The 27,479-nt window shown below is 45.5% G+C and overlaps 1 protein-coding gene and 1 long non-coding RNA gene across 2 annotated transcripts; both read right to left on the bottom strand.

Moving 5' to 3' along the window:
* Nucleotides 1–3,232: 3,232 nt before the first annotated feature.
* LOC135814932 (uncharacterized) lies at nt 3,233–5,575 on the bottom strand. The gene is made up of 2 exons (XR_010553237.1): nt 5,230–5,575; nt 3,233–4,308 (listed from the first exon to the last, which is right to left on the bottom strand). It is a non-coding gene; the product is annotated as an uncharacterized LOC135814932 (long non-coding RNA).
* A 9,812-nt stretch (nt 5,576–15,387) lies between these two features.
* Nucleotides 15,388–19,856, bottom strand: LOC135814926 (disintegrin and metalloproteinase domain-containing protein 28-like). Its single transcript, XM_065328125.1, has one exon. It carries the CDS (start codon nt 19,236–19,238, stop codon nt 15,939–15,941), a length of 3,300 nt encoding a protein of 1,099 aa, XP_065184197.1. The 5' UTR covers nt 19,239–19,856; the 3' UTR covers nt 15,388–15,938.
* Nucleotides 19,857–27,479: the final 7,623 nt, after the last annotated feature.

Raw genomic sequence — 27,479 nt, 5'->3', positions numbered from 1 at the left:
AAAGTCACATATCCAACAGATAGAGAAGTGAACAGCAATCTGGTACAGCCCACACAAGACAAAGCTGACCTGATACTCGTCCCAGGATCGTAAGTGGCAGATCCTTTTCAATGCATAACATGCAGGTGTACGTTACACGCATGGACAAAATCTGACCGTGTCGCCAGCACACAATGTCATCACAAGTATACCCCACAACTTACACACATGCACAGTAGAAGCACAATGAAAGCAATGGAAAAGTACGATGTGGTTGCTGAAGCATCTTCACACTTCAAATTCAGACTTCAATGTGGTCGTCACAGGATGATATACCTGCAAGATACAAGTGATGCAGAAAGAAAGCAGAAGGTTGTGAAGTAGGCTATGAGACACCACAAACGGGTCACCTACATGTATGTTCAGGGCTAGTGCACTCACACGCAGAATTATCATATTCGAGCATTTTCCAAACTGAGAAGTGCAATGAAATCCACTTGCATGCAGAGGGTCAATTTTGCAGTGTGATGCGTAATTCGACACGATCTGCGATGCTGCGTGCGATGCAAACTCGCGCAAAATATCATTCACGGAATGACTGCAAGAGGTCAGTGATGCAACAACGCCCTGCTGACATGTGTCTCAAAGCTCAATAAGAATGCGTTTGTCACCATGGCACTCGCATAGCCGGTACAACTGGTACAAATGTGCAAGCAATTTCATGAATCTTTCGTCTCGCCTCTTCAGATAACCATGCAAGGCAGCGACGACAACCTTCGGCCTGACAAGGTGCTTCCAGACAATCTTCGCACTGGTTGGTACACAGTTCACTATGATGTTTGTATTGTCAGCACACAAGTCATGCATGAGACGCGGGTTGTCGTCAATTGGCAATGGAAGGTGGAGTATTTTGTTCTTGGCACCTCACTCGCTTTGAATGCGGTCGACTGCCATGCTTTGTGTCTAGCTTGTAACATGTCTGGAAGGGTTCCACTTTTTGAATGAGTAATTTTTCGAATGAGTTTAGTCGCGACAAGCACTGGGGTACAGGGTCAAGGTGCAAGTCATTGAGAACGCAAGATGGCGGCATGCTGTCTTTCTTCACGTACAGTTTGCAAACCCTGCAAATGAACATGGCGTCTGTAGTGTGCGACTGTACACCATTAACTATTGGCAAGATATACACACACACACCTTAAACGTAACGAACTACAAGAATAGAGTGAGTACAATGCGCTGTCGACCTGATAACCTTTTGGAAGATAACAGGTCTACCGTCCCACCTAACCGTACCCTTCATCATTCCTCATTCACCATCACGCGATACCATGGCACACACTGGCAACATATCAAGGGATGCCTTACCGTCGTCTAGAGGGGACGTCTTCGCAGCAATGTTTTTCGTCCTGCGCATTCAGTCCGCCGACGCGACAGAGTTTACGGGGCCGTTCCAGTTGCAGAAGACATTCGATTCATCGGGCCAGTGCAGCAACAGGGCCGTGGGCACACAGGGGCAGAGGAAAGACATTGTGAGTGGACAATAAGTATGCAGTGGCAAGTGCCATGAATGTCAAGTTCTCATTTCTAATTGAGCTATTACTTACAGTCCTGCCATTGCTCGCTCGTCCTGATTCCTCCTCGTTCGTCTGCGCCCACTTCTGCCGTTCTCCTCCCCGTCACGGCGTCAGGTCAGTGCATTCTCAAGGAGTTCGCACGATGCCTCCAAAGGTCTAGAGCGGACGTCTTTGCAGCAATATTTTTCGTCGGCGGACGGGACAGCGTTAACGGGGCCGTTCCAGTTGCAGAAGACATTTATCAATGGCACTTTGCGGTACGGGGGTACCGGAAGGAGTTCGCACCATGTCTCCAAACTCGACCAAAGGCCTAGAACGGACGTCTCTGCAGCAATATTTTTCGTCCTGCGCATTCAGCCCGCCGACGCGACAGCGTTTACGGGGTCGTTCCACTTGCAGAAGACATTCATCGATCATCAATGGCACTTTGCGGTACGGGGGTGCCGGAAGGAGTTCCCACGCATGATGTCTCCAAAGGCCTAGAGCGGACGTCTTTGCAGCAATTCTTTTTGCCCTGCGCATTCAGTCCGCCTAGCTACGTAGCTACGCGACAGCGTTTACGGGGGCGTTCCAGGTGCAGAAGACATTCATCAATTGCACTTTGCGGTACAGGGTACGGAAAGGGGCCTCCTCGTTCGACTTCGTCGACTTCTGCAGTTCTCCTTCCCGTCAGGGGTACCGAAAGGGGCCTCCTCGTTCGTCTTCGTCGACTTCTGCATGCAGTTCTCAACTATTTCGCGTACGGGAAAGACTTAAAGGGGAACTCCACGAAAAAATGAAAATTTGATAGCCTGTAGAGTTTCGGGCGCTGAGTCGAATGGTCTTGGTCCGAAGTCTCTACGAGAAAGCGTTCTTGAGATATTTCAATTTTAGCCACGCCCCATACCAATGTATGTGTGACGTCATTGTGGCATGGTGCGAAAATACTTGGATTTTGAATCTCACTTTCTTCACGACGAAAGTCACTTCAGAAAGTAGTTTGCCAAGTCGCCTGAGCCGCTGCAATGCCAAATTGTTGTGTTGTTGATTGTGCCAGTATCACATCATCCTCCTGGGGTTAGTTTTCTCAGATTCCCAAAGGATGGAGACCTGGCAAAGCGCCGAGATGTTGCAATGCGTCGTGAAAATTTCAAGCCTATTTTCGCAGCACGAGCTATGTTTGCTCGCTGCATTTATGATCCAGAGGGACTTGAGAGCTGAGTTTTGACGAGTACGCCGTCCAGGAAAGCCCTCATCAGTGTACCAGTGCCCTCCGAACCGTGAGCCTGCAGCAAAGCGAACTCAACAAGCTGCAACTGAGAAAGCAGGGCGAGATACGTCCCATCAGGATCAGAAGAGTACATCACACCATCAACTCCGACTGCAGCTAGCTGATGAACGATATTACCCCAGTAACTTTGCGCATACCAGTACTCAAACTGTGCACATCTGTCATCAACTGGGACGCAAACAGACAGACCCCCAACAAGTGCGAAGGTTACAGAACTGTTTGCTTGCGATGTGCAGGCAGCATGCACGACGAACTGTCTCACCAATCCTGCCAAACTGGACCAGTGTAAGTTGATTGCGTGGATATGTCTCTATTTATAACAGCTACCCTACTTCTAGGCATGGTTGCATGAATACCATATCACTCAGAGCAGTTGTTAGAATTCTGGACAGCCTAGGAATAGTGCAAGCAAAGTGAAACAAAAAATTATTACACTCCGAGTTCCACGCTTGCGGGATCACCAGGCCAAAAAAAATCCAATTTCGAACAAGGAATGGGTTCTGGTTGTATGCGAAAGAAAAGTAAGTGAAGACCTATTGTGCAAGGAATACAGTGGGAACTACACATATTATACACATGCACTCACACCTTCGCCCACATGCGCGCGCGCGTGTGCGTGCACACACACAAACACAACAACACACACACATACGCACCCACATACTCAAACTCACTCCCACGCACGCTAGCCTAAGGATAGTACATATGCTGTAGTAGTGGTGTACTTAGTGAAATGACAATGTGTACATCTAATGATGCCGCCACTCCACGCCAGAAGACAACAAACATCTGCTGAACATTTTTGCTCCCGTCTCTTATGGGCAACACAGGGAATGAAACGAACAATGCAATTGAGAACAAGAGTCGTCCTGTACGGTGAAGTTTCCATTTTCTCATACAGCAGTATATTGTCTAAGCAAGTGTGTTTTCTCCACATTCTTTTTGCCATGCAGGTAGGTATATCACAGTGTCCTGCCAAACTACATTCTCAAACGCATTCGTTTCTCAATTCTGGGGATGATTGGACACGCACATCTCGCAGCTCTTGACGACGTCAATGTCAACCGTCGCCACAGCACAACCAAAAAGACCAATAATTATTTTCAAAACGAAACTCCGTCAAACCCACCCACCCACAAACGAAAACATTTCGTTTTGAAAATATTATTGGTAACCTTGGACGGCCCCTAAAGAAGACTGGCCAAATAGAAATTATACGACAAAAAGAGCTATGAGTATGTTGACAAGCTCATGTGTGAGGTGGTAGCGGTTGCAAATGGCAACCTCGATGTTCCTGCCTTGGAGAAGCGAGTTTCCCTGCCAAATTCCAGGTGGAAGCCTCCTGAGAAGGCTGAGGTGGTGCAGAATTTGGATATCTTTGCCTGATGGTATTCACAACGCAGGCTGGAAGACGACAACGAACGTGCTTGCCCAATTTGCCGTGTACATAGTGTGTACTGCCTGTGTGCCGCATAGCGTAGAGATCTACACAAACACAGAATGTCATATGGAATGTGTATGATGAGTGCTTCGTGCTTGTACACATACCACATTGCTGTACCGTAATAATTATTATAGTAAAATACTCATTTACTCTACATATGCGCTGTATTGCACCTACCGGTAGCTACCTGCACTTTCAGTGCGCGCGCCATACTAATTTAGTGTCCACTGGTACAAAGATGGAGGGTCTTGTAGAATTTACCATAATTGCTGATTTCAAATTGAATTCCAATGATCTGGGGGATGAATACTGATTAGGACGCGTTCGATTACCTACTAGTACAGAGATGTCTTGGTCAGAAAGTACAGATTTCTTACTCTCCTGCCAGAATTTGTGCATTATTTTGGTGTACACTTTCTTGACCCCACGCTTGTACGTTGCATGCCATGGTATACTAGAAAACGAGTTTATTGACAAAGTCTATCGCTTGAAACGATAAAGTATGGGTTCGGGTGTGATCAAATGCACGCATGGTGCTCATAAACTGTGTGCAGTGCTCTCTTCACCAACAGAACACTACCTACCATACTTTGTAGATCTCGTACCAATCCAAGGGAAAATGACAAAGACAAATGTGAGTCATGCATGAAAACTTGTGATAGCACTATATATAGTACAGAACAACGTTGTTCGTGCTCTGATGCCTGACAACAATAAGTTACACACAAAACATTACGCGCATCGATCCTCACAAGATAAGTCAAGACATACTCGGAGCAAAGAGAAATTTGTTTGTGTCATGCATGAAACTTGTGATAACTACCAGTACAATTTCTTTCTTGTGCGACGCCTGCTGTAGTGCGCCTGACAACAATAAATTTCCCCAAAAAAATAAGAATAAGTGTATCATGCTGATACGCGCTCCTCACAAGACAAGTCAAGGCAAACTAATTGAGGCTTACCTAATGTCAGACTCTTCTGTCACTGGCATTGGCGGCTTCTGCATGTCGAGATAACCTCGAAGAGCAGTGATGGGCACAGCCAAATGCAAGGATACGATCTCGTAATCTGCGAGGTCCGCTACGCAAGAAACCTTGGGCCGTCTTGTCGACAACGACGGCAGCATCCTACCAGCAAAATCATTCCCGCAGGCTGGGCATGGCTATACACTTTTGTCCACGCTCGCACCAGTCGGAGTCCCAAACGAATCGAGATTCTGGTGGCCAAGCTACTCGTCTTCTGTCGGACGCAGCTGCTGAAGCATCTTCTTCCTCAACATTTGTTACACGCGATCAGTCCATGCGCCAAGGGCCAAAAATCACCCGAATCTTTATGCAAAATGAAGATGACGACGCCGCTTTTTTCGACTTTTTCTGTGACCAATTTTGAGCAGAATCACCATTTTGATCGTCTTCGATTTGGCATGGAAGACTTTCATGAATGCTGTTGTAACTTGGCCTGCTGAGGGCTAGGATAGTCCCTAAACAAAATCTGGAAGCCGGAACGCCAGAGATTTTTCCGTCATGTTGCAGGAGAGCCACTTTTCTCAATTTTGCGTCCTCCAGAATTTATGATTTTTGGATGCCGAAATACTTGATGGCGTGAGAACCAAAAAAGAACTACCGGACACCACCCAGACCTCAGGTATGTATAGTCCATTGTCCTAGGCTGCTCATAAAGCAAAAATTGTCTTGATACAGGTAGACTCCCTCTAATTCGAATACGGTTTAATTCGAACATTCCGTGTAATTCGAACTTTTTCGTCGTACCGATCTTCTGCAAGTCACTTCAAGTCAAAATCGAATGCATAATTCGAAGTACGAAAAGTGCGCCGGTTGGATAATTCGAACCCAGTCTTCGTACAGAAGAGCTGTTTACAGTACATTGACTATGTCCTTTGAACGCTTATTTCGAAGTGAGATTGAGTTGCTATCCTTGTAATTCGAAGTTCATTCTTTTCTTCTTCTCTAGCCAAGAGTAGCTCAAAAATCGATTGATGGTCCGCTGCAGGATCGACTATAGCGTTCAAGAAACCCACCTTCTCTCGAAATTTGATTCAAGCCCGTGCTAGGCAAATTGCAAAGGTTTGATTGAAGACGACTTCTTCCAGGTGGCTGACTCTCTTCGCGGATCTCGATGGCCTTTCTTGCCGCGCCAGCTCGTGCGCGGGGATGTTGGCGAACAACAACACTATTGTCGTAAATATTGTCGATGCCTATGCTCCACTTCCGTTCTTCAGAACGACGTGCTGCTTTTCGACGGCCTTCAAAGTTCATGACGCGGATTAGGCAGCGCAGTTCTTTTCCGTTGAAATTGTTTCAGGAAAGCTGCAGTGACTGACAACTTACTTCTTCACTAGAAGATGAAGATAATGTCAAAATGATTTTGTGTCGATCCAGTGTTTTGATGATCCGTTGTACAAGACCGGTTTGACCACCTATGTTTCGTTGATGCAAATAAAAATGTGCAAAAAATATTCAGCATGCGATTTCAAGCATTTTGACATACATATCAGTGCATGGGGCTGCATTTGGATAATTAGAAGTTCTGGATAATTCGAAGTTAGGGCCTGGCAATTTGAGGTTCGAATTAAAGGGAGTCCACCTGTAGTAACTTGCCCAAAAATTTGGCGAATTTTTCCTAATACCCTAGTTGCCAATGCACGAGAACCACGAAAACTAGTATGGCTGATGGATTTCTGATTTTCTTCTCGTAAACTTGAGAACAATTATCTACGATGTTACAAATATTAATAGGTGTTTTGAATGTGAACAGATACACTTCAAAAGGCTGATCGCGTTCTCAGATCAGGTGCAAACGAGGGTCAAAATTGTAGTTCAGAGCGATGTCCATTGAGGCACTTCACCCGATTTCGCAGTTCATGCATGGTAGTCATGGGAATGTGTGTAGAATTAAATAAGTATGTATGCACTCTTATTTACTCCATAGACAAACACATATTCTGGAGTCTCATGGTGTTTGGCAGGCGCAATTATTACCTTCATCGTTTCTCGGTGAATTAACTCGCTCCACCATTCCACACTGCACTCTTAGCCGGCCCACGCCGCTTGCACATCACCAACACAACGGGGACATTCCTGCCCCGTAAGCCAAGAAAAAAAAGGACAGCATAACAGTGAACAGACCCTGACAAGAGGACCATATCGTAATGGCCCATGCGCATACACACGCTTTTGCCGTATTTGTAACTTTTGCAGGTCGATTAGTCTCACATAGAGGTGCGCGCATGTGCTTGTAGTTGTGTTACCAGTATGAAATGTGGAAGCTGTGCATTAAACCCTGTAAAAATGGCATAATTATGGTGGTATCAGCGTGTCGTGGCCCGTGGGATTGGGTTGACCTATGAAGTACAAGTAGGGCTGAAACGATTATACCGACTACTCGGTCATTAATCAATAACTCCTCACAATCAACTTCATAATCGTTACATTATAGATTACTCGTTAGGGATGTTAAGTTCAAAACGTACTGGAAACCCCGTTTTGTGAAGTAATAGTTTGAATTAGTTTCCACCGAGAGTATGCAGTTGCCAGGGGTATGGCTTATGTTCCGAGGTTCAATTGCATTCAGAATACATTGTAGTAGTTTACATGTATACTAATCACGATGCTTATGACTTGGTGTGGCTTTTCATTTTGTTTTTGTCCATGCAGGAGTCAGGATTATGCCGTCTACTGAATATTGTCGCATGCGTTCATAGAGCAAGCTGGCTGCTCTCCATCTTGATTATGGACCTCAAGTGTGGGCCCAACTGGTCAGAGAAATGAAGGAACAATCGTCATGGTGTACTCTCAGGCCAAGGATATGCCTTGTGAAATGGGCCATATGCAGTGACTAGAGGGATTGTCTCGTTCTTTTTCAAGCTGTTCGGTCACAGGCAATACTGTCACATCCCATGCACGGCTGAACTGGTTAAGAGTACGTGCACACCCGTGGTGTCCTTTGCCGAGGAACGTGGTCGAGCGTTTCGAACACAGCACGCTGACCATTTACAGCTCGTTTGTAGTGGATTGTGTAAGTTTGGTCTGGTGGGATTCGTAGCCGTGTTTGAACAAGCCACTGGAGACAGATTTTCAGTGCCGCTGTCTTGGTTGAGGTTTTTCCAATCATATTCTGTGCACATATGGGTATCCAAGTGCCTATCGAGTATCATGGTCATGGTCACTGCATACAGATCCAGGTGGCTCTCGACAACAGTCTTCTGTTTGATGGCCAGGCCTGGTGATGTTGTCTTAATTTGGTCACTCTATCTTATGCCGACATTCAGTGTGTAAATGCTGGTGCTGGCTAGACTGTGAAGTATGAGGAATGACACAAGTGCTTTTCTCAAGATGCTCGTGTAGAATTCATTCCCTTTGACCGAAAGCTTGTGTTCCCGGATCCTGTTTGTAGCTGTACACAATTTCTCCGTTCTTCCAAGTTGTGGTTAACTTTCGCCTCTGACTATCCCTAACCATCATCTCATTGGTGCGTCTGTCCATGACGTGGCTGGCTGGCATCGGAGTTGGGCACCGCCCTGTCATCCACTGGCATAGTGTTGAACCTAACTGACTTGTATGTCACATACTAGCTGGAAGTTGTTTAAAGGGTTCGGTTTCAGTCTTTTTTTTATAGTAGCTTTACCATTCCTATTACTTAGCTATTTCCTTTTCTCGGCCTCAGGACACTTTCTTTACCATACACTGTGTTTCTTTGGCCGTAAAAGAGGCAGTCTGCACTTGTATTGAGTTTCCTCATTGTGAAGGAGATGGAAAAGAAAGCACACATACAGTCAACTTCGCTTATAACGACACTCGGCGGGGCATAAGAAAAGTGTCCTTATTCACAAAGTGTCGTTATACCCAAAGTCTCATTATATGTATTACAGTTGGATGGGACTTTGCTCTGGGCATAGAAATTCTGTCGTTATTCGCGAATTGTCGTTATATCCGCAGTCGTTATTAGCGAAGTTGACTGTATAGCACTTCCTGCCTGTGTCTCAGCTATAAGCACTTTTAGCTGCTACCATGTGGTTGACTGAAACCAGGGTGTGCCAGATTATTGATCAAGAATGCATGCTGCAGCTCGGCTGTTTTGTTCCTTTTCTTATGTAGATCTACAGTGAAGGAATCGAAATCGCACGTAACGTGCAATGTGTTTGGAAGTGAAATAATGTAAAGTCCCCCCCCCCCCCTCCCCGGAATACCTGCGCTCGAATGTACTATCATGTGGTCCATGTGCATAGTCGTGATAATTGTATTGGTTCAGCGCTGTATTCCGGTGTATGTGCTCAAGTTGTTTACAGGTAGAAATTGACGGGGGGGGGGGGGGGGCACACCAAGTTCTTTACATTACATGTACCGTAAAGTACCGTTGATCCGCCCCCTCTCTAATTCCCGCCCCCTGTCGATGTTCTCCTTGTGAAGCGACTTCGGCGTATACAACGAAATACGATGTTGAGCCGACGCATGCACTGCTGTACACAATACTTGCCAATCCAGGATCAAAATGTGCACAATCCAGCGCATCGAGTCTGAACTTCTACGTTTTGTACATCGTACTGCACTTGACAGCCTTGATCTAATTCCCGCCCCCTGCCGAAAACCCAGCTGGGAAGCGACATGGCGTGGGGGCGGATCAACGGTACTTTACGGTACACGTACAGTAGAGCCACGTCAAAGGGGAAGTTAAGGCAAAAATCAAAATGTTCACCAGTTGTAGTCTTCGGGGTGCTGAGTCGAATGGTCTTGGTCCGAGGAAGCTGAGACGCTCCCTTCCTTCTTTATTCCCAATCGAACTCGCGCACTTCCACCGAAAATGGGTGACTGCGCCCTACTAGATGGGGATTTGTATGCGAAATGTCACTAAAAGCGCCATTTCGTTCTTATAAAAGCACGACGGACCGTGATTGGCTCATATGTTGTAGTCTTTTGGATGCTGAGTCGACTGGTTTTGGTCCGAAAAGGCTGCGATGCAGCGTTCCTCCTTTATTCCCAATCGAACATGGCTGAACAAGTGGTCACGTGCTCGTGCGTACACCAGTCACTTGGTCACCATGCCTGCAGGCTACAACTTACAGCATGTTTGAGCGAGTTTCTGTCACTCGAGTTGAACCTTTGAGTTGAACCTTGGTGTGAAAATTGTTGCCTGCTGGCGCGGTGACTGGTGTACGCACAAGCACGTGACCGCTTGTTCAGCCATGTTCGATTGGGAATAAAGGAGGAACGCAACATCGCTGCCTTCGGACCAAAACCAGTCTACAACATATGGGCCAATCACGGTCCGTCGTGCTTTTATAAGAACGAAATGGCGCTTTTAGTGACATTTCGCATACAAATCCCCATCTAGTAGGGCGCAGTCACCCAGTTTCGGTAGAAGTGCGCGAGTTCGATTGGGAATAAAGGAGGAAGGGAGCGTCTGAGCTTCCTCGGACCAAGACCATTGGACTCAGCACCTCGAAGACTACAACTGGTGAAAAATTGATTTTAGGCTTAAAGGGGAAGTATACCCTAAAATCAAATTTTCACCAGTTGTAATCTTCGGGGTGCTGAGTCGAATGGTCTTGGTCCGAGGACACTGAGACACTCTTTTCCTCCTTTATTCCCAATCGAACTCGCGCACTTCCACCGAAACTGGGTGCCTGTGCCCTACTAGATAGGGATTTGTATGGAAAAATCACTAAAAACGCCGTTTCGTTCTTATAAAAGTGCGGATGACCGCGATTGGTGTAGTCTTTTGGCCGCTGGGTCGACTGGTTTTGGTCCAGAAAGGCTGCGATGCAGCGTTTGGCCCTTATTCCCAATCGAACACGGTTGAGTAAGCGGTCACGTGGTCATGCGTACACCAGCCGCCTGGTCACCGTGCCTGCAGGCTACAATTTTCACATCAAGGTTCAACTCAAAGGTTCAAAGCAGGGAGTCGTAAGAGGCTTTTGCGACTCCCTGGTTCAAAGGTTCAACTCGAGTGACATAAACGGGCCCAAACAGGCTGTAAGTGAGCACGTGACCGCTTACTCAACCGTGTTCGATTGGGAATAAGGGCCGAACGCTGCATCGCAGCCTTTTCGGACCAAAACCAGTCGACTCAGCGGCCAAAAGACTACACCAATCGCGGTCATCCGCACTTTTATAAGAACGAAACGGCGTTTTTAGTGATTTTTCCATACAAATCCCTATCTAGTAGGGCGCAGTCACCCAGTTTCGGTGGAAGTGCGCGAGTTCGATTGGGAATAAAGGAGGAAGGGAGTGTCTCAGCTTCCTCGGGCCAAGAACCATTCGACTCAGCACCCCGAAGACTACAACTGGTGAAAATTTGATTTTAGGGTATACTTCCCCTTTAAAGAACACGGAGCCCAAGAACACGCAGCCTGAAATACTAATAATTAAAAGAACGCCAGAAACCAAAGCTGAGAACGGGGCATATCATTTTCTACCGTTGTATAATTCAGCTTTTGTTATACATGTACACGTGTTATAAAGTGCACACTCCAGCACAATAAGAGTCTAAGAATGTGCTAAAACTCAGAACGCACACATATTGCTAAAACAATGACTCAACTGCAGTTCTTTGCGCACAGATCATACTAAGAGTCCATCATACATTTCCCTTGGGGTTGTGGACTCTTGGATCATATTCCCATTGACATTCACAATGACGGTTTAAGACCTTTGCCCTTCACCGAGAATTGAAACCTACTTCAAGCTGTCCTGAGAGTACATTACAACTTTCAGTTTCGCACGAATCTTACAAGAGAAGGTCATGAGTAATATAACATGATTGCAAACCCGAAGAACACGCCAATGCTTCATAAACTACATACAGGCTGTTGGCTAGGCCATTTTTTAAGGGACCAAAAAATGACATTGAAATTACGGTCTGCAGACCCTGGTTAGAACTTTGTCATTTGAACGAAGATGATGTGGGCTTCTATCTCAAGCCCCTCAAGAGTGAATACGGGTGCTGGTGCGTTTCTTTGCCATGTAATACGTCTCCCACTGGTGACAACAGACAATGCATTGATTTTGTTTTGTTCCAAACCGAGGAGGCCACCACGACCCCATCAAGAACCGGACACCGATGAACGCTTCTGGAAGTGTTTCCACAACGGTGGAGAGTCAAAGGAAAGCATCGATGTCTACATACTATCTTGCCCAAAAATTTGGCGAATTTTTCTTTGCCACTTGCCTGATTTTTACGAATATTTGACAGCTCCCACAAGAACACTCCCAGCGACGTCGAGACAATGAGTAACGACCACTACAACTGACATCCATAAGGTCAAAGGCCCAATCAAGGTGTCCGGAAAGCAAAACTTCCGCAAACAAGCACTGATGGAGAGAAAATTGCAAACGACTCGAGACATCTAACATTTTCTTGACAATTTTTCGACGAAGATTTGAATATATTCAGCTCGGAAAAGTGGCTAATCTGCATAAAAAAGTACAACTTTTAGACGACTTTTTCGGTCTTGGCGCATGGACTGCGATGGCAGCTCCTCAGCAGAGTATCTGGGCTCCCTGCCCCAACCATACGCGGCGGTGGGCTGTTGGTCGTCCTCACTGGCCTCAGCATCGCCGCCTTCATTGCTGGGGACAGAGGATTGTTCGGAATCGCCCATCTTCCCTTGAAATACCAACTAAAATTAGTGCTTGTAGATTGGCGAAGAGAAACGACTTTGCCACAATGACGTAGGCAGCCCGTGATGATGTAACCAAATGGCCGCATGACGTCAGGGCGCGGCCCCCGTTTTGCAATTTCAAAGTGAAATATCTCAAGAACGCTTCGTCGTAGAGGCTTCGGACCAAGACCATTCGACTCAGCGCCCGAAACTCTACAGGCTATCAAAGTTTCATTTTTTCGTGGAGTTCCCCTTTAAAAGTCGTCGCGCGATGGCTTTCTCGTATACGCGACATCGACGTTTAACCGAGTGGCATTATATTGGCACAAAGCAGACCGTACCGCTGACGGGGTCACGTGTCAACAAAGTATCAACAAAGTGTCGACAACGTCTCGACCACGTGTATAGCGGTACACGTGCCATTCTCGTGTCACAAAACTGGAACATCGAGTACCATGTACCACTACCAGTACAGTATACTAGGGAAAGGCTTCAGACAGGAAGCCTTTCCAATAAGGTACGCGTTAGTCGTCAGCCTTCCAACTTCAGTAAAGAAGGTTACCTGTGCCTTCGTCCTTCTGTCTATCGTCGTGATCATCTTGTCAGAGCCAAAATTCTTAGTTCGCTGTGACGTTTATCTGACTCTGGCCTTGACTGCGCTCACTTTCCGCTCTCCGGCTTTATCATAACTAAGACCCTTCCCGGAAACGAGGTGGAGCCAAACGTCAGGTCGTCGAATGTCAATACCATTGGCACTTCAACACTTGCCAGTATTTCATACTTACCGGTATTATTTATTAGGCCATCATTTTTTATATCTATGTTTCGCGTCAGTTCAACTTCCAGATTCATTATGCGAGAGGTGGAAAAAAAATAAAAAGTTGCAAAATAATAAAAAAAGGCTCATCAGAGGTGTATGTATGCACTGTACATAGCGCAATAGCTCGTGCATGGTGTACATTCGAAAGAAAAATCGTACATCGAAGCACAACATCTGGGTTATCAGCATGAGTAAATATTCACTTTGGGCAGAGGAGGCAACCGTTGTTCATGGTGCCTATGCTTCGCTGGAATATTGTACTCAGACTTCAGCAGCGGTGCAAAGAGCTCCGGAACGACGCATCCTCTCAGCTTAGGCGATCAATGCGGTCTGGTGTAAGCTCATAGAATATTGCTCCCAGATGCCGAACAAACGATTTACCAACGCTGGCCTAGGCTAGAGGCCATTTCTGAATCCCAGCTTCGCCGTATGCAACCTGTCCACACTGATGAATCGCACGATCGTACACTCACTGTGCATGTTCGATTTTTTATTTTTTTCCGAAAAAAATCAAAACGTATGCGTGCGGACGACGCGAAACATAGCTATAAAAAATGATGGCCTTATGAAAATGACCCAAAAGCAATAATTATGTTGCTAACCGGTGCACGTTTTGACTGGTCTTCGTGATCAAGATCACTTACTTATTTTGTAGATGGACTTTTCAAGTTGTCGTCACGTGAAAATCCTACGTGTACGTGTATACCAAGAGTAAAATTGATAATTCACTGGTTTAAGGGTAAGACGCAAACGGGAAAAGTCTGAAGAAAAAATTGACTGTCACCACCGGGACTCGACCCAGGAGCCCTGACTTGGCCAGCGACGCTCTAACCACTACAATTTTGTAAACTATGGTGTACTAGTACATGTACCGGTAACTTAGTCGTCTTCCCAGCGGAGTAAATAAGCTTGTAGTAATTAATTACACTCTTGGTATCACCAAGAGTACATAACCCCGTATTAAAGACCGTCTACTGTAAATCAACCATTTGTGGTCGGTGAGAAACTTTGGCCGATATCGAAATGAAACTTTTGGCTGTCATCAAACTTTGGCCGATTAGGGTTTTCAAAAAAGAAATTGATCAGTAGTTGGTGCTCCCACATGCATCCATGCATCATTTGCCTCTATGACAAACTTTGGCCGGCGATTTACTGTAAAACATGCAATTTTCGGTGTAACTTTAATTTCGGTGATTTCGGTAGAGAAACCAGGCACCTAAATTTAAACTACGCCTAAAAGGCACTAGAGTATGCACTGTATGTGAAGGGAATGCTGGTCACCTAATTCTAAATTACACCTAAAACCTGGCAGGTCCCTGGCACCGAAATTTTAATGCAGCTAAAATTACATGTTTTACAGTACTTTATCCGGTTGGTACCCAGCGGCGAAATCAGTATTGCCAAAGAGTCTATAACCGGAAACCCCCACTGGGTTATTTAGAAAAGCGATCCTTTCCGCTTTTTTTATTACCGTATTGTGGTCACGTAAAGCCTTTAACTCCGGATAGGACAATATCTGCAGGTGCTGATCAGCTGCCGCTCCCTGCCGGAATTTTGATGCTGCATAATTAATTGCTGGTGGGTGCAATTCTGATACCAAAGCCATGGGGTGGGGACCATGCTAGGTGGATTGGATAGGTATACATGTACTCCCCAGCAGCAGGGACGAAAATAGGCAAACGGTTCAATTTCTATTATAATGTATTGAGCATAATATTCCTGAAAACAAACAGTTTAACACGAAAACAAAAACAAACGGACGACTTCGCCAATTCAGATAGATAATATAAAGAGTTCTGGAAGTGATGACATGTCGGTAGCACACAGGATGCTAATCTGAACATTCACTGATATTGCAAACATCAGCTTGAGATCTGTTTGATCCCTGGTAAGTGCATTCATTCAACTTGAATACGGAATATCGCGGACTAGGTCTACGACCCGTTGAACTCCACAGTTCCAATGCCACCGTCATTGCTCAGCCAGGACTACGTAACACACATACACAGATGGGAAAAGTCAGTTACACAGGATACGCTGGTAATGTGCCATCTACTGACAAGAAACATTCACCATTTCCGCCCATAACCTGGGGGTGTTGGATGTCTCTAGGAATAGGTGGCAACACACACAGAACAGGAAATACTACAAAGAACACTGTTGACTATGCCTCATGACAAGTTCGATTCAGCCGCCCGTGGCAAGATTCGGAGAAGGCTGACCCAGAACCTGTCTCAGTTGGCGCAAGAATAGGTGTTGCATGGTAGTTGCCAGCTTTCAACACTGACCCCATCAGTTCTGCAAGTCTTGCCGCCATTGGATGGTTCAGGGTTGCTGCATGTGCGTTCAAGGACATGAGTTCCACCTCCGCATGTATGTGAGCACTCGGATAATGCCCAGTCTGACCAGTTGCCATTGACGGCCGGTGCAGTGGGACATGGAACACGGTTGCATGGTTGCCGGTTGCTAGGTATGCCATGACATGGTTTGCCACCATTACTTGGCGTAGGATTGTTACAGGTCCGAGTTAGTGTCTTTACACCACCTGTGCCACAGGTCTGGGAGCATTGCGTCCGCACTGTCCAAGGACTCCACCCACCATCCACGGGACAAGCTTGTGTTTCACATCTTTCCCTCGTGGTTCCAGTACCAGGACATCGTGATCCACCATTGGATGGTGATGGGTTGTTGCATGTACGTTGACGAGAACGAGTTCCAGCTCCGCATGTAGCCGAACATCTAGACCATGCACTCCATTTTGCCCAGTTGCCATTGACGGCCGGTGCAGTGGGACATGGAACACGGTTGCATGGTTGCCGGTTGCTAGGTATGCCATGACATGGTTTGCCACCATTACTTGGCGTAGGATTGTTACAGGTCCGAGTTAGTGTCTTTACACCACCTGTGCCACAGGTCTGGGAGCATTGCGTCCGCACTGTCCAAGGACTCCACCCACCATCCACGGGACAAGCTTGTGTTTCACATCTTTCCCTCGTGGTTCCAGTACCAGGACATCGTGATCCACCATTGGATGGTGATGGGTTGTTGCATGTACGTTGACGAGAACGAGTTCCAGCTCCGCATGTAGCCGAACATCTAGACCATGCACTCCATTTTGCCCAGTTGCCATTGACAGGTGTGGCACATTGAACGCGGTTGCATGTTTCCCTGTCACTAGTTGCACCACGGCATACCGTACCACCATTACTTGGCGGAGGATTATCACAGTCCCGAGTGCGTGTCCTTACACCACGTGTACCACAGGATTGGGAGCAGCCTGACCACACTGTCCAAGGACCCCACCGACCATTAACAGCACCACTAGTTGCACGTGAGCAGTCAGCACCTGTCCAGCCACGGTTACACAAGCATGAGTTGAGAGTTGTGCACACACCATTTCCTGCACACACCCTGCCACGACTTGATGGACATGGTGTAATGCCAAGTGAACTTATCGATCTGCAACGTGAGCTGACACAAAGCGAGCTTGATCCACATGGAGAACCGTCGACCGCTAACATGGACTGCTCAACTGCGTCCGAAGTTTGCATTATTGTGATTGTTTTGCAATTGGTTATTTTCCACCTGCCTTTTTCTATGACATAAAGAGGTTGAGTGAAATAACGTATACCATGCATATCCGGTAGCTTGTTTCCTCCTTCGCATTGAAGGCGACCACAACGAATATCAGGTAACTTGCAGCCTTTGTGTGTTTTCCCAGTAGAACCACAGTTGCCTACGTTGGTGCCCTTAGTGTTTAGATCATAGCAGCTCTGATGAGCAACAACTCCAGACGTTCCCCATATTTCCTTGCACTGAGCATCCTGAGTGTTACATTGTCCATCGTAGCAAAATGATGAATCCGAGTCACAAGTTTGGCCGTTCTGCTTAAAGATATCATTGGGACAAGTGTGTGTCCGGCCTGAACATGTCTCAGCTACGTCACAGCTGTTCACAGCAGAGCGGCAGAGTGTACCCGGAGTCCGATAATGGCAGTTTTGACAGCATGGACCATCGCTGCATTGAGAACCGGTGGTGAAACGACATGTAGCTGGATTACAACATGTTGTTGTGCACTGTGCTGCTGTACCACAATCACATTGCTCAGTGCCCTCCACAAAACCATTGCCGCATACCGGGTCACCAAATAGTGTTGTTGGCTGGTTGCTAAGGCAGTGACCAGCACCATGTGATAGAAATGTGCTGAGATCAGAGCGGCTGCAGCTGGACCACGTCTGCGGTGCAGCATAAGGAGAGCCCATTCCAGCCATTATACAACCACCTTTCTGAAATGTGGCTGTGCAATCACAGCCACGATTATCATGTTTCATTCCAAGATTGTGACCCATTTCGTGTGCCATTGTACCTGCTACCATTGAGAAAGCTGACGCTGTGTCTTGGTTGACACCTACAGATCTTGTTGAGCACATTCCGCTGACCGATGCGTAGCCAACGGTATCACCAATAAAGTTATGTCCAGTCATGAGTTGGGCATTGTCATGGTGAATACGACCCACAAGGTTCTTGTTCCTAAACAATTTGAAATTGTGCAGCGTCCTGCTGAAGTTGCTTGACGTGGCAAAGAGATCTCTTCTGTTGAAAACCTCCACAGCTACCAGTGGCACACGAATATTCAGTTTTCTGTAGATCGAGTCGACAAAATTGGCAACAGAACGAGCACGGTTTGTAGCAACGGTCATATCCTTATTTACTCTTGTACTCCGGAAGAGTGTTGCGTCCAGCACCAGTAGTAACTCCACATAGCGTGTGACCGATGAGGATGCCTGGCGTTTAGTGCGTTGGTGAATGTGCACGGTGTCCTTGTCCACATTCAAAATGCCCTGTGCTAGGTTTAGTGGTGATGCATGGTCTTGGCTTTTGTTAGTTGATACACCACAACTCCCGAAGTGATGTTTTTCTTTCGAGTCACCCGCTTTGTAAACTGCATGAAGGTGGGTGCCATTGGGAGTGGGTTCCTTGGTCAGCGGTTCAATGAAAAAGGTCCTCTCCATTGTCCAGTGACCAGCTGGTCCTACACCAAATGATCCAGAAATTCCATTGCATGTATTGATTACAGCATGACTTGCTCCATGACTAAATCCATCCGTCTCACCCTGGTAATAGCAGTTGACAGCATCATGATCCACAACAAGCTCTCCATTCTCTTTGTAGTAGCGTACTTGTGTGCCAACCGGTAACAGCATAGTGTTTAACTCCAGCTGCAGGCGAAATGTCTGCCCAAAGGCCTGGATGTCAAAGTTGGTGGAAGGTGGGTGGCTATAGGTGTCGTCTCCTTGAGTCGCTCGACGTTTCCGAACTCCGTGCAGGTGGTGAGCCGTGTCAACATGTACTGTCTCATAGCGGTGTGCAAGTTGTTGAAGGCGCTCATGGCCAGAAGCTAATTCTTGATCATAATCCACGGAATGTGAAGACTGTACAGCCGTTAGTGTGACGAGAAGGACAATCACTGGAAGTAGTCGCCTTGGGCAACGGCCAGGGAGTGATTTCAGGGAATTATCGGTATACATGGCCATTTCATCCGGCACTCCAGTGCCACACACTCGTTGAACTGGTTGACGACTGTGCCACTTCGAGCAAATAATTATTCACTCGCGCTCGCCACCAACTGCTATAAGAGGCGGAAGCTTTTATTCATTTACGGAAGTAAATTTTCCTGGGTGAATGGGTTACGTACCCTCCCTCCTCTTCACCAGTTAAGACTGGGATCTCACTGAACGAAACTACGCCTGGCAGTCGCCAGTCGTCTAAAGTCACGAATCTTTCAGCACTCAAGTCGATCTTCTATACTTTGCTTTTCCTCTGCAACATCTAAAACTCTGAAGCGCAACAGCAAGTCTATAAGTAATCGAGTGACTACAAGTAGGACTAGAAACCGCACAGTCAGCTTTTTGCCAAGTCCACTCGTACTCCTGAACTTGTCCAATAATCTCGAGTACATGGCGTCCGAAGTAGGAACTTTTTCAGCCAAGTACAATACAGAGAGGCCATACAAGGAAGGTTAAGCTTTGAACTCTCAACAAGTGTTTCCCTGTTAAGGAGGCTCCCACCCAAAGAAGTAAAAATAAAAGGTCCATGAACAATTGGACACCCTGTTTTTTTTTGACTTGGAGCCAAAAACATAGCCACGATTGTACGGGTGACCTTTTGGTCGTGCATGAAAGTGAAAGAGCCCTCAAGGTGACCCCAGCTGTGTGCCGTGGTGCAACTGGTCCCGCTATGTATACCATTACCGTATTCAGGCGCATAATCGCACCCCTCACATACTAGTACTAGTATAGTCAAGAGTACATAAGCCTGGTTATGTACTCTTGGTATAGTGTACGGTCATATAAGCGCATGGGTTTGTAGCTGAACACAATTCACATTTTCCGGTATCACTGATTCACTGTACCGGTACGCGGTAATGACAAAACTCATTCTGGAAATACGAAGTATGAAAGGTGTTATCGCAGGGACAGCATCGAAGAAATGCTCTAAAAATATTAACGCACCCCTAGCCCTAGGCCCTCAAATATAAGGGCATGGGCTTAAAAGTCATTTTTGCCATACTAGTAATAATTATAGCAATAAAAACTGCTTTGTGGCAGTTTTCTAAAAAAAGTTATTGTGTTCTAGTCCATGGACCCCGTCTAAAAAGTAAGAAATTAACGAAATGTGATAGCTGAAAATTAAAATTTCACACAAAACCTCACAATAACCACAACGCTTGAAATGCTGCTTTCAACACTAAACTTGTACTGCACCAACAATTGGCAACATGCATGCATAGGAAAGAGGATCACGAGGGGAAAAGGTCTTCTGCATGTAGCTTTTCATTCTGTGTGTGATTATTGTGAGGTTTTGTGTGAAATTTTAATTTTCAGCTATCACATTTCGTTAATTTCTTACTTTTTAGACGGGGTCCATGGACTAGAACACAATAACTTTTTTTAGAAAACTGCCACAAAGCAGTTTTTATTGCTATAATTTCTTTTGTTTTTTTCTGTCACCAATCAATGGAATGCCCTATATCAATATGTAAATGATGGCCTTCACATCATATCAATACCATATTATACGCATTGATGTGCAAGCCTTTTCTTGCAGAAAATGGCACTAGCATAATGCATGGTCTTCTGCGGGGAAACATGTGAGCAGTGGTGGTGATACTTTTTTTATACGGAGGTCATTCTGTGCATGTTGCTGTTGCAGAATTTCATGACTCTGTCATAAAATTGTCTTGCCTTTCAGATATTTCAGATTTCTCCACCCTCAATCAGATTTATTTGAGAAATGTAGCCATGCGCCAGGTGCGTGTCGCAGATGTTTTTGTTGATTCTGTGTTTATAATGGTTTATAGTCATGGGTTATCGTGATAAGGTCATCCAGCATCATATTGAAACTGAAATCGTAATCCTGTTGATGTCGATACAACTTTTGGAAGTAGTTCAATGACTTCAAACTGTCAGTCCACGATTGTCTAAAACAACACAGCAAAGGAGGAACAATAAACATGTATTAAAATGTAAACGAATACATTGCTGAGTCCAAAACCTCGTTCCAACAACTACACTGATCCTGAGGAGAAAAGGGGCAAGGCTATGGTTGGAGGTACTGAGAGATAAACAAGGCACTCCACAATAATAAAATCTTACACATATTTTGGTGAGTATGAATGATATCCAGTCGAACCTCTTTAGGACGAACACCAAGGGACCGATGGTATTTATTCTGTGAGCTTAATCTATTTTATAACCAGAGAATACAATTATATCTCCAATAGACATACGAATAGATTTCTTCTACAGCGAAAGATTCTAAGCCACACCGACTCATTGACTCGTCTCGTATGAAACAATCGAGTCACTAGAGAGATTCTGCAAAACGAAAATGCGTACAAACTTTCGCTCTACATCATGAAGTGCGAAACTTCGCACCTTTGGACGCGAAACTTGCAGGGAACGCGAAACGAACTGTCGTAGGAAATTTCGTGAGATCGGGTCATGGCGTACGTGCACACTTGGCCCGCGCAAACTACGAAAATGTGCAGAACGCAATGTTCGTGCAAAAATTCGCACACACTTTCGCAAGGACTGTCGCGAAACTTCGTTCGAATTTTCGTTTTGCAGAACCTCTCTACTGAACCTTTCTTTAGCAACATGACGGCAACTGAAACAGCAGCAGAGAAAGTACGATACATGTACTCCACATTCTTACAGGTACTACAAACAGATTGCAGATCGTAATTCTTGCTTTGGCGGCACGAAACTTTATTTGGGGCAGTGCAATCTCGGCGGTACTCACAAATCAAACAGCCCAGACTTGAGTAAACAAATCCCATCATACAAGTACGAGATTTTCACGAGACGAGACTGCACCCATTGGCTTGTTTCGTATGAAACAAACAAGTTACTGAACCTCTCCACAATAGAGATTTCCCCTGATATACGAATTTATTTTGCAAACTCGGTCAATTGGTACTTGAACCTTTCCCTCCAGATTGGGAACTGCCAATGATAGTATGCCACTGACCAGTGCCTTACTTGTAACGTACCAATGTACAATGAATATGAGTATTTCGACAACACATCTAACATAAGCCTTACCGTCAAGAAGTTGAACTCGCGTTCTTCGCACACTGTAGACAAGGGCAAAGAGATAAAAATGGATCTAAATCCGAATAAAATTAGCACACGTTTCCGTAAATGAAAGGTGACCATAAGCAAATGAATCGAAGGAAACCGGTCAACTTAGAGATCACCTGTCATCGAGTATTCCGTAAAAGGAGGCCTCGCAGCTCGGCAGCAGAAAAGCAAAATTTAGAAAAGAGATCCTGTCAACTTTTCCATTAATGGCATTATTTATTGCATTCCGCCCCAAAATCAGCACACTTTTCCTGAATGAAAGAGTCAACACAAGCAAATGAATCAAAGGCAACTGGTCAACTCACCTGTCATTGAGTAATATTCCGCGAAAGGAGGTCTCAGCAGCGCCGAAACGAAATAAGCCAGGCCATGAGACGAAATATCCGAAACAGCTCATATGATCATACAAGAAGCAGTTCCAAAGAAGGAAGTTCCTCGCGCATGCACATCCGAACACGGATCCGCGGACTGCATGCACATGAACACAATGTCTGCCGTGCACGTGCACAGCACACGGCTACCACGCGTTGGTAGATCTAATACCGAGCACCTTACGTAGAGACTTACGTAGCCTAAGTGAAATACCGAGCACCTTACGTAGAAACTTACGTAGCATAGCGATGTCGTTTTTTCTGCCATGTGAACACAATAATAGAAAAGCTGACAGGATCGCTTTTCTAAATAGTACTACCGGTAGTATTAGAAGTTGCGAAAACTAGGGGCATACCGGTAAACGGATTATGCCGGCATCTTTTTTTGGCAGAATCAGGTCCTTTTTGAGAAGGAGCATAAAATGGCATCCGAAAAACAAGGGCAGATGCCCAATGCATGAGGCTGTTATACATACCTTCTATTGAAGGCATAAATTGAAGGCATAATGTTTGGCGTAATCAGGTCCTTTTTGAGAAGGAGCATAAAAATGGCATCCGAAAAACAAGGGCAGATTAGGCCTCGACCAAATATGCTTGCGCATATTTCCGCATATTTTGTGAGACAGTTGATATACATGTATGGCATATTGAGCGACAAAGGGAATATTGGAATGAAGGCAGCATATAATTCAAATATTCTGAAGAAAATGAGGACAAAACATTCATATTATGGACGAAATGCGTTCAGAAATGCCTTTTATGGATGAATTTGGAATGGTTGAGGCGACAGTTTAGGCACCGGCGGATTATGCCGGCATAATTATTGGCATAATTTGATGGTTGAAAATTTGGAGCATAATTTGGCATCCTCTCGGAGGTAGGAGCATAACTACACGATTATACCACAGTTCTAGTATATAGGCTATACAATTGTGTACAATGCACCTGATCAGTGGCAGTGCTGGTGGTCTGCATGGCAAAGGGTTCGGAGGTCATGCAGATAGTGTTTTCAATGAAAAGCAGGCCTGCAGGGTAGAAATCATGGCAATGCATTATTGTATGCTCGAACTCGTCTTCTTCAAAGTTCTTTCTCACACTGACACAGTACATGTAGCAGAAGATGCGAGTGAATCAGCCTTCATCAGGTATCCCGGGGCGGACGAGATACATGTACATGTAGTGGCGGGTAGTCCGCAAAACACCGTGTACATGACATTGTACTTTGAAGTACATGTACATTACCGAAATGATTTGTACATTATGCATGTTACGAAGTCATGACCAGTCTGGATTTTAGCAGCCATGATATGACTGCAGGCTACGGATACTGCTCTAAATTGATGTATAGATGATGTTCGGTCATGATGGAAGGAGACGTGGTCCACGTGGAGCTAGGGAGAGATGAGCTGATTATTCGCAGGGTGAGGCCCAGGGTGACATCGGATGGACGAGTATGATGATTAAGAAGACAGTTGCACATGATAATTTTCAAAGGTAACTCAAACTAATTTGGCAATGAAATAATATTTTTACTGAAGTACAAAAGAAATCAAGTAATGAATAGAAGAAGTATTGTTTTCTCTTTTCCATGTTGACCTCTTACATGCATGGACACCTTGCCCTTGGTATGGGGATTCTCATGTACATGTATTTTCTTGTACTTATGGCCACTTGCAACTTGCAAGTACAAAAAAAGGCACAATTTCCCGAACTTTGAGGCTCCATAAGTACAACAAAGTGAATATATATCCCCGGGTGCCAACGCATATAATATGAGGATTTTACAAGCATAATGCGAGAATCCATGAAAGCATAATTCCTTGATTTCGTGAGCATAATCCGCCGGTGCCTCAGAGGCGTTTGCTACATTTCCCCATGGATGAACACTATCGCTACGGTTGCTGGGGACACATCCCAGCCATACTATTCCGCATGTGTTTTTAATTTGCACCATAAGCATGATAGCCGTGAAGCCAATGAATATTCCAAGGTTGTAATTTTACTGAAATGATCTACACTTTCTGCTTATGTCGAGCATATTTTGGCATATTTTGGCATACCGTAGAACCCCGCGGATAAGCCCACCCGCGTATAAGCCCATGCCCGCGCATAAGCCCAGGGTTTGTTCGAACATCACACAGCTTCACCGTACAAGCCCATGGGCCTAGGTCATACCGGGAGTCCATAAATTATGGACTATTGGCCATACCATGTACATGTACATGTACGTAGTCATGCACATTATAGTTTTTTTCGTACATTTCAGCACAATCATCAGTTGTTTTTGTTTGCACAGTGGTTTTCAGCAATGTACTTCACACTTCCTTGATACTTTTCAATAGCACAACTTGGTGTCGGCGCATAAGCCCATGCCCGCGTATAAGCCCATGTTCTCGTATAATGTCCTTGTGAAACAGATAAGCCCATGGGCTTATCCGCGGGATTCTACGGTATTTTTTTGCATATCTTGCTAAGCCTTTGGCATATTATGGACGTTTTCCCTGATATGCGACGAGCATAATATGCTCTCTTTTTTTTCCATATTTGGTCGAGGCCTAGGGCAGATGCCCAATGAGGCTGTCATATACACACCTGCTATTGAAGGACCATACTATTACATAGCGCTTCTTGTCGATTTGGAATAATATTTTAGCAGGCAGGACATCTCCCAAAGGTTCAGCGTTTGCTTGTGAATTTGGTATTCCTCTTGCATATTATCTTGTACTTCCACAAAGCTCCCAGTCCACATCATCATAATAATAATAAAGCTCGATTTGTCTTTTGTGTCTGTGCATGATGATGTCACAGGTTTGTTTGCCAGTTTTGGTTCTGTTGCCGTTTATCCTCCGTCTTTGCTTTTTGTTTTGCTGTTTCCTTTCTCTTCTTCCTCTTTGCTCACGTTGATGCCATTTTGTTGTGAGTCCGCATGCTTTGACTCGAACTCGCAAGGTTGATTATTATCTCTTGCACCTTTTACTGGTTTAGGACTTGTGCCCAGTCCTGAAGTTATTGCTCATTGTTTGTGTTTTTGTTTTTAATTGTTTTGCATTTACATTTACATGTATTTAGAACACATGTGCAAGGTTGATTGCTATCCCTTGCACGTATCAGGGCCTGTGCCCTTTCCTGTTTTATTTCATCTCACATAATAGTACATAATAATAATAATAATAATATTAAAAAAAAAAAAAAAAAAAAAATAAAAAAAAAAATAATAATAATAATAATAATAATAATAATAATAGCGTGCTAGTTTGTACGTGAAGTGTGTGGGTACAGTGAGGGCTGCGTCCCACCCGCCTGTGTGGATTCACAGGAAGTGTGAGTTACGAAGTCTGAAGAAAACATTGAACGGTCTCTGCTTGGATGACGACTACACCATAGCTCAGTGGTTAGAGCATCGCTGGCTACAAGCGAGGGTCCCTGGTTCGAGTCCTGGTGGTGACAGTCAATTTTTTCTTCAGACTTTTCCGATATATTTTTGGGGTTTGGCACAATACAGTGGTGTTGCCAGGTTGTGAATCTTCAAACCTGCTGCAAGCCAGATGAAAACGCGTGAGATAAGTTTTCTACAGTGCACGTGCGCTTCAAAACAAATTTTCAGGTGAAAATCATGAAAAAGCTAGGCCCAAATTTTTGGCCAAAATATTTGAATTTGTACGGTACCGTACGGTACAAAAATGTGTGATGCAAAACCAGCGGGAAATTCAACTGCACAACACGTGGTGGTCCTCACGACACGAACAACAAATTTTAGTTGCTGTTTTTGACATTTTTCCTTCACCATGGGTCGATCCAAGCACCTTTGGCTCTGACGTGAGGGAGTTGACAGTGAAGATGAATAATGATGGCCTCTCTTCGAATGATATCGCCAATTTGACCCGCGTTTGCGCGCGTACGATGAGAAAACTATCACCAGGTTCGCAGTGACGCAAAGCTGCAAGAATAAGCCTCGTTCTGGTCATCCAAGGCTGACGTCTGCTCGTGACGACAGGTACCTCAAGGTGATAACTCTGGCTAGCAGAGGGACTTTGTCGTGGGAGCTCAAGACAGACTGGTGCAAAACCGTGGCAAACATGTCCCGAGCCGTACGGAACGTCCCAGACTGCTGAAAGCTGGCCTGAGAAGCTGCAGGACCACAAAAAAACCGTATATCAACCAGAAAATTGAAGAAACGACTGGTCTTTGCCAGGGCCCACCAAGGATGTACTGTGGACCAGTGGAGCAACGTGCTGTGGTCCCACGAGTTTAAATTTAATATGAGAGCATCAGATGGTGTGGTGTATTTCAGTCGTTGACCAGGTGTACAACTTGTGCCAGAGTGTACTGTTGGCACAGTCGAGCACAGTGGTGGCTGCATCATGATACGGGACTGCGTCGCCGGCGACGGTGTCGGGCGGCTCTACAACGTTAACGGAGCGATGAAAGCAGACCAATACCAAGGAATACTGCAGAACCGTATGCAGCCGTCCATGGTCGATGTGTTGCGCGGTCTGGATGGTGTATTTGCGGCCGCACACGCGATAAAGGCGTAATTGGCGGACCGCCCATATCGCGTACTGGGGCGGCCGACGCAGTCGCCGGACCTAAATCCGACTGAGGATTTGTGGGAAATGCTGAATTGTCTCTGCCATGATGCTCCCCAAGTCCCATCAACAGAAACACAGCCTGGGGAAGTGTGCAAGAGAGCATGGCGGAAGATCAGCGGGGACAAGTACGCGAAACCCGTCGCGGCCATGCCGGCGCGCATGGAGGCTGT

Source organism: Sycon ciliatum, chromosome 4 (genome assembly GCF_964019385.1).
Source record: "Sycon ciliatum chromosome 4, ocSycCili1.1, whole genome shotgun sequence".
In the NCBI taxonomy this organism is placed as follows: Eukaryota; Metazoa; Porifera; class Calcarea; order Leucosolenida; family Sycettidae; genus Sycon; species Sycon ciliatum.
The sequence above is the reverse complement of the archived record's forward strand: the minus strand, read 5'-3'. Positions and strand labels throughout refer to the sequence as shown.

Coding starts and splice junctions, on each gene's coding strand:
- LOC135814926 (XM_065328125.1), bottom strand. CDS start 19,238: ATGGCCATGTATACCGATAATTCCCTGAAATCACTCCCTGGCCGTTGC.